Source organism: Odontomachus brunneus, unplaced genomic scaffold (assembly GCF_010583005.1).
Source record: "Odontomachus brunneus isolate Ranch 3 - 2012 unplaced genomic scaffold, Obru_v1 Obru_scaffold_200, whole genome shotgun sequence".
Classification (NCBI taxonomy): domain Eukaryota; kingdom Metazoa; phylum Arthropoda; class Insecta; order Hymenoptera; family Formicidae; genus Odontomachus; species Odontomachus brunneus.
The window spans coordinates 228,390-236,445 of NW_022639650.1; the positions used below are offsets into that span (position 1 = coordinate 228,390).

The window sequence follows — 8,056 nt, forward strand, 5'->3', positions numbered from 1 at the left end:
CGTTGAAAAGATATTTTGTTGCAAACGGATACACTCCTCCAAGTTAGGAATAATGATGGAAAAGTTTGCCCGGGTTCACTTATAGAATACAAATTAGATTTTTTATTATATTGATTATATTGAAAAAGAAAAAAATTGTAATCATACAGTGTAATGCAAGTACTTATCGATAAATGATTCATTTTGCATAACGTAATTTTGCTGCTTTTTTACATCTTATGATATCACAATCAACCGAATGATGTCGACACATTCCGGACGAGTAATCGTTACCGATTGACAAACAAATGTAACAGTTTCACAGCGCGTCTCCTAGATGGATTAAACTTTGAAAGAGAGTTTTAACTTTAAATTACAAACAAAGAAATTATAAATTGTATTGTACGATGTATCCCCAAAGTGCGTCTCGCTTCGTTACGGCCATTTTTATTAAAAATTTTACACAGAGGAGGTACGTGCAAGAATATTGCGTAATATATATATATTTTTTTTATTTATATATATGTTCTCTTAATATCATTTTTATCAAATATTGAGCGATGTTTCGATATATTTTTGCATGTATTTTTATTGTGTAAAAACATTTATAATTCTATACAGCCAATACGACGTAAACTTCACAGATGTCTCAGTATTTTATTAGTAAAATTTTTAAGCACCCACTTAAGGGGGTGCCAAAGTGGTTAGTGAGCTTCAAAAATATTAATTTTTCTGCAAAATTTTTGCATATTTTTAAACTTCCAAATTTCAATTGCAAAGATCTAACAATGTTTTTCAAAATTTTTCTGAGCAGAGTAAATACACATTTAAAATGTACAAGCTGCTATCATCAAATATTTACATTAACTGACAGCTTAAAACGTCAATTTTTGAACTTTTTATCATTTTTATTAAGCAATGCTCCAATTCATTGTTACACGTATTTTCATTGCCAAAAGCATTCTGTGTGGCCAATACGACATAAATCTTGCAGAAGAAAGGTCAGAATTTTTCGATAAAGTCAGTAAAGTTTTAAAACATGGCATCCCCTTAAAGTGAACAATCTTCATGCGCAACGTTGCTCGACGCTGCTTCGTCGAGTAATGTGCATGTATGTCGGGCATACATACGTGAAAGGCCGCAACGTGTATTCGTAAATTACGAGCGCGGGGCCATTGTCCGTCAATCTTGGTTGTGTAACTAGTTTACCTTTGAAATTAATGTCTGAGATAATGAGGATGCGAGCGAGAGAGTGCGATGAAGGACGGCAATCGGCCGGCCGCGACTCGCATTCTCAGTCCGGCGTACTTTTCCCTACCCACCATGTGCCATCTGGCCCGGCTTGCCCGTGACACGACCGACCTCTCCTCGACGATCTGCTGTCTGATCGTTCTCGTTTCGTTATGTGAAACAAAAATGTGCACTCTGATCCCATACGCCTGCACAACCGCGAGCATGGATAACATTTTCGCAGGTAATCAATTGCGATATATTTAATCCTTTCGGTCCCATTTTACTTTCTGAGGAATTTGAGGCACGTATATGTTGTTACATATGAGAGATTAAGTTAAGCAACGCAAAATAAACGTTTGAACTTACATATACAACCCAATGGGATCGAAAGGATTAACCCCTTCACTGCCGAGAACAAAGACCTTTGTTTTTTTGGACTTGGCCCAAACTGCCGGAAAATCACAAATCTTTGTCCTATAAATAAATGCTCTACTGACGCCTGATAATGCACTAAACGTGAACAGAATGTGTTTTCCTATGTTTTCGGGGTCACTGAATATGATTCCGAGATCCATTTTATATTATCTCGCACCCATGACCGACTAGAGCTATAAGAAAATGACTATTTTTTTCATTTTTTGGAAAATCTTTATCCTCGCACACTCAAGTTTTATGCCACATTTAAACAGTGTTATTCTGATAAGCTATATCATTTATGGGTAAAAGTAACTCAATTCATAACTTTTTGCTACTTTTACCAGATATATCATTTTTATCGTAGTTTGACCCGCTGATTTATCTTTTGCGTGAATTACCCTTGACATTAGCCGAACCCAGGATGCACCGTCAAGGAGGTTGTCAAAAGGATTTAGCATCTCACTTTTTTTTGCTTTTTTTTATCCTTTTTTATTTTTTTTGTTTTTTGTTCTTTTTTGTTTTTTTTTCGTTTTATCGCATAAGTAGTACAAATGAACTCAATTTATTATGTAGTATAAAAAAATGGTCAGTAAAAAAACTTTCAAACAAAATAGGTAACATGTCGATGAAAATACCACAAAAATGGTACGTCCAGTTAAAATTGTCAAAGTTTCTAAGTTCGGCAGTCTGGACACATTTCATCTAAATATTCTGGCAGTGAAGGGGTTAAGAGACTCACACACTCTTTGCTGTACGGCGATCGTGATCTTCTTTGATACGTGAACTTGAAATTCGAGATATAAGCTTGAGATGATCCTGTACATGCTCAGATGCGGACTCGGATCGTTCACCGGCACCGGTGTCGATGTCCGTGTTCGAGGAGATGGAGAGCCGGCTGTCCAGCCTCGAGCGAAGGCTACGAGCGGTCGAGCAACCAGGTAAGAGTAATATTTCGCGATTCGCGCACTGCGAAAGCATACTCGTGCTCTTGTAGTTTGGCAGATCAGCCCGAAAGCGGAGGATTGGGAGGTCTGCGCTGAGGGACCATGCAAGTGTGTGCCGGAAATGAAGTCGGTATCCTGCTGGAGACACGGTCTGCTGGATCTCCCGCCAACGCAGTTGGTGCCGGTCGACGTGCTGAGACTGTAAGCGATTTGAGAGAGAATTCTCGGAAAAGTTGTCCGAACTGTATTCGCACGTATACATTGAACTCCAAAGTACAGTAGTGCGCCGAGTTTGGCCAAGCTTTGGCGCAACTTTCTCTCTCGAAGTTGCGCACTCGAAAGCACACGCGGAGCAAGTCGCGGAACGAAAATCATTCGCTCGACATGCCGTTTCAGGGATCTCGGAAGTAATCGGCTCAGCGCTCTGCACAGGGACACGTTTAGGAACATGACGCGTTTGCATCATCTGTAAGTATCTTGATCACGATTACACGCAAAAGAGACGCATAGACCTTAATAAAATCACAAATTGCAGAGACCTGAGCAACAACCTGATCGAGCATTTATCGCCGAATCTGTTACTGCCGTTGCACGGTGTAGCGAACGTTCGGCTGAGCAACAATCTCCTAAAAGAAATCCAGCGGAATCAGTTCTTCGGACTGAGAAATCTTCGAATACTGTACGTAAAATCAAAATTAGTATAGATAAGCGTAGAATAATCTTATTATAAGAATCGATACCAAAGACGTGTATTTACAGAGACTTCTATTGAAAGAGAGTATATTTGTGTTAAGTCACTCAGAAAGCTCAGTTTAAAATTTGCGTCAAATCTGACTTTATTTTATTCAATGGATTATTGCAAAAGTGAATTGTTCATTGAATAAGTAATCACACGGTTATTGTCTATAATTTTTCGCCATACTTTTTAACTGACCTAATAGTATTCATATTTCCAATGTACCATATAACTTTATTAAAATTCAGTCGGATTAGAATTTATTCAGTGTAATTGCGTTTCATCTAATTTACGTTGAACATCTATTACTCGATCGACCGAAATAATCTCATTTGATTTTTCTCTATTCAGCGATTTGTCGTCGAACAGACTTCGGACTTTGCCGGAAGGCTTGTTTCTGAGCAACAGCCTCTTGGCTTTATTGGATCTCTCCTCCAATCGCATCTCGTCCTTATCTTTCGACGCATTTCGCGGTCTCGGTAATCTCGAGGAATTGCTGCTGGGTAAAAACCGACTGTCCGTCTTACCTGTCCTGATTTTTAAGGACACAATCAACCTCAGGCGTCTTGCGCTCGAGGAAAACCGCCTGAAGGAGTTACCGAATAATTTATTCCACGATTTGACATCGCTCAGAGAGTTAGACATGAGGGGCAACCGATTGACGGAGATACCTAAGGGAACGCTATCGCACCTCGTTAAACTGGAGATCCTGGAAATGTCAAGCAATAGAATATCCCGTGTAAATGTCGCAAATTTATTTATACAAATTAAATTAATCTTAATTAATCGGATGGTTCTTCTAAGTAGAAGTCAAATCAAGATTAGAAAATGGTTAATTAAAATCTTCCAAAAAGTTGGACTTTTCATTTTTTAATCAATCTTTATCTCATATTAATGACAGTAATATTAATTTCAAAGAAAATATCTTTCTCTCTCTCTCTCATATGACCTATATAAATTTGGATATAAATATGAATGTGCAGAAAAGATTATCTTAAATATTAATAGATTACATCTCTGTGACAGATCGACGCAAGAGCCTTTCGTGATATGATAACGCTTCGAGAATTGCGATTAGGACACAATCACATAAAATACTTACCACATGGATTATTCAGCAACTCCATCTCCTTGGAACGTCTTATTCTGTACGGAAATCGCATAGAAATTCTGGCAAGAGGCGTTCTTCATGGTTTGTTCAATCTCACTTCTCTCTTCTTGCAATCCAATCGACTAAGGCTGCTGCAATCGGGAGTCTTTAATGATACGCCGAATTTGCATAAACTGTGAGTCGATACTTGGATTACTTAATAAATGTAAGGTTGACTTAACCATAGCTGGAATGATTTAATGATGACTTTATTTATGCAATCCTCTTTGTTCGCCACTATAACGACAAATATCTCCGGCCTGAAAAATTGAGAGAAAAACAAGAATAAATAAAAAATTTAAAATATATATGATATATTCAGTCTCTACGATATAAATTCAATTTAATAAATGTACACGTCTTGCAAGTACAAGTATTTCATTCTTAAGTAACTTGGTTTTTGCTTAGTATAAATTTGCTTTCAGAGAAGTATTGTGTATAAAGTAAATAAATAAAGTACAAACCTTTGATAGAATAAATCAATAAATCTCGCATCGTGGCTGCATCATTAAATTAAAATAGTAGTTAATGATTAGAAGCGTTGGAACGTGATCTTCAGGCAACTGGAGTCGAACGAGCTGTCTTTCTTGCCGGCCGGCAGCATGGATGCTGTACCTACGATTCCTCAAGTGTACCTGAATCGCAACCCCTGGCACTGCGACTGTCGTGCCTTGTACATCGCTTCCTGGCTACGTTGGAGATTCGCCAGATTCGCGAATCTGACGATTCCCTTGCAGATTCATCAGGCATTGATCGCGACGGGCAATTGGAGCATCTGGGAGTACGGAGCCGGAGCGATCTGCAGAGGTCCGGGTGTGTTGGGTGGCCAGCCTCTACTGCGACTGACCTTTCACGAGCTCTGCGAGGGTCAGTGGGCCTCCATGAAGGGTATCGTGCCTCGACTACCTCTCGACGTTATAACTCCGTCCGTCAAGCCGCAGGTGGCCAGAAAAGATACAGTTTTGGTAGGGATCGTGTCTATTATTGAACGCGATATTTCTGCTTCGTTATCTGCATTTTTCTCTCAATAGTAAAAATGATTTTCTACGATATGATAAGAGGAAGATCGCGCGATTATCGAACGTTCACTCACTATATTTCTGTTTAGTTAGATTTTATACTTCGCACTTTCCTTGCCGCAAAAAAAACATACATTATTTATTAAACATGCATTACTCTTGTTTCTTCTGTGATCATTGCCTCTTACTCACTTCATTCATACTGTTGCAGGTGTAGAGAGGATGAAATATCACATATGGCGTCGTCTATCTCAACGTCAAGTAATAGATAAATGCTTATGAAGCAACGTCCAAAATTATATCTTTCTTTCAGTGCCAATAATAATAATTAGTTGGTCTTTCAAACAAATAATTATGATTCTTTCTTCTCATTATCGCGAAAAATGTAGCAAGCACAAGATACGTATTTATAGTTTACTTCGCGTTGCTTCCGTGTGATAACGCGACTTACATCATCCTCGCGATTACATTATAACTTAAGATAATCTAAAAATGCGTCGTTAATTTGCCAAGTGTCAAGTAAAAATGTAATTTTTGAAAACACTTCAATCGATATAGTCTTTCAAGCGTGCTATCGCTCGTCGCTTCCAAGGTTTGTGTCTGTCATTTATTAATTATTATTACGTAAGCTTATCAGATAGGATCGACTTAGGGATAGATAGTTGATAGATAGAGTCAAGCGTCGCGAGCGTAATTGATGTCACGATTGTCGCAAAGCGCGGTGTATTATTGCGAACGGAAGGAAAGGGAAGAAAGACAATGTGCGCGTAATTACCCTCGGAGCGTGCGAAGAAGGTAAATATGCCATTTGAAAACTGCAAGTTCTAATTACACGTGTTCTTCCTTTTGACGTGCGCCACACGCACACACACATATACACATTCGCGTAACTCGTGTAGCGCAAGCGAACGGACACAAACGTCTATGTAATCGGCGCGTGTCAACTGCGATGAATTGCTGAGGTTCACGAAGTTCACGAGCTTTGCATCTGCGGATTTTTGACGAGTGCAGGAAAAAGTATTCGTGGCAGGTCGAACTGGAAGGGGCCCGACGAGAGGGAGTCGACGGATTCGGTGCCGACTGACCGGTCGTTCGGTCGATGGACTCGCTCGTTCGACACACTTCGGTTCAGTAGAGTTTTCGCAATGGCTGCGTCGAGTGCTAAGAACACCATCGAGCTGTTAGATAGGATCCTCAAGATCCTGGAAGAAGAACATGTGTTCGACCAGACTGGCGATCAGCCCGTCGTGCGATTTATTTATCCCGCACATTTGAATGTGAGTATCATCGGCCATTGCGTTTCGATTCCTCGCGCCACGGTAGTTTGTCTTCTAGCATAAGTGAACGGAATAATGTATAAGATTCTTGGAAGTATAGTCGGAAAATAAAAGTGAGCCGGTAAAATCCTGAAACGCTGGTGTATTTATGCTAAATAGCGAATCTCACACCTACCCATACACACACGCACACATATACAATAAAGAAGAGTGGCGGTATTAAGGATACTATAATGTACAAGAAAAAGTTGTAACAGACATTTTAAACCCGTTTGAATTATCTTTAGTGTTTACATATAAGTACTAATGTATATAAGATGATACAGTTGCGAGAGCATGAATTTTGATTCTTAGAGAAAGTAAAGAAAATGCTTGGAATTGCATTATGCGTCGTGTTGGAGATAAGAAGTAATAATTCGCAAATGTTCTTACGAATTATTATTGAAATTCCGGGATTAATGATATTGTATCTTTTTAATATCTCAGAACGCTTGGTTAATCTTCCTACTGTCGACGACTGACGAAAACAGCGTGCATTCAATGGCATAGCTTTGGCTCACAAAATAACATGGAATTATTAAGCCATATTTATATTTAATGCAACAACTTTCAAAAGTAGTGCTTTAGATTATTATTTATCTGTTATTCTTCATACCATGACTGTTACCATGTCAACTCCTTCTCCGAGTTAAGTAAAAACGAACAATAGATTATAAACAATATTATAGAAGCTCTAAAGATAAACAAATCCCTAAAGATAAACAATTAGTAAGAAAAATAGTAAGAAGAATAGTAATAATTAATAGTAATATTAATTATTTCTCCATAAATTCCGCGGATTTTTTTATAGAAAATTTTACTATTTTTTTCGATGCTTATGTAATTGTGTGACACAACTCTGCGATGTCGTCAATTATAAAAGCGTTTCCGTTTCTTTCTGTTTTCTTATATTGTACGCGTATATAACGCATATATTGCACTTACATTGAGAATTTGCTTTAAAAAATGTTAATATTAATATGAAGAAAAGGTTACTTCCACATAAATGTTAACATTTTTTTAAAGTACTTTGTAGTTTATGAAATTAGACGTTGAAAAATTCTTGTGAGAATTTTATCTCCTTAATTTTCCCTACAACGCGTGTTTGTTTTGATATAAAAAGTATTCAGTTTAATATAAGTAGATAACACAAGAAATTTTTATAACGGATAATTCACCAACTCTCTATTCTTTACACGAGCTATATATATATATATATATATATATATATATATATATATATATATATATATATATATATA

General features: G+C 37.8%; 2 protein-coding genes across 2 annotated transcripts in view; both read left to right on the forward strand.

Annotated features, from left to right (window-relative positions):
- Window positions 1-965: 965 nt before the first annotated feature.
- LOC116852059 (leucine-rich repeat-containing protein 15-like) lies at window positions 966-6,181 on the forward strand. The gene is made up of 9 exons (XM_032832037.1): window positions 966-1,453; window positions 2,460-2,567; window positions 2,624-2,774; window positions 2,970-3,041; window positions 3,109-3,252; window positions 3,661-4,048; window positions 4,336-4,595; window positions 5,019-5,424; window positions 5,690-6,181. Exons 1-9 carry the CDS (start codon window positions 1,237-1,239, stop codon window positions 5,693-5,695), a joined length of 1,752 nt encoding a protein of 583 aa, XP_032687928.1. The 5' UTR covers window positions 966-1,236; the 3' UTR covers window positions 5,696-6,181.
- Window positions 6,182-6,584: 403 nt separating this feature from the next.
- Window positions 6,585-8,056, forward strand: part of LOC116852060 (cysteine sulfinic acid decarboxylase) — a 6,468-nt gene continuing 4,996 nt past the window's right edge. Inside the window, exon 1 of the mRNA XM_032832038.1 lies at window positions 6,585-6,755. Coding sequence (XP_032687929.1) covers window positions 6,624-6,755 — 132 coding nt within the window. The 5' untranslated portion in view covers window positions 6,585-6,623. The remainder of the gene's footprint in view (window positions 6,756-8,056) is intronic.

Excerpts from the sequence above, each read along its gene's own strand:
- LOC116852059 (XM_032832037.1), top strand. The coding sequence starts at position 1,237 with ATGAAGGACGGCAATCGGCCGGCCGCGACTCGCATTCTCAGTCCGGCG. Across the intron at positions 1,454-2,459 it reads CATGGATAACATTTTCGCAG|ATGCGGACTCGGATCGTTCA; the intron begins GTAATCAATTGC and ends GTACATGCTCAG. Across the intron at positions 2,775-2,969 it reads CCGGTCGACGTGCTGAGACT|GGATCTCGGAAGTAATCGGC; the intron begins GTAAGCGATTTG and ends ATGCCGTTTCAG.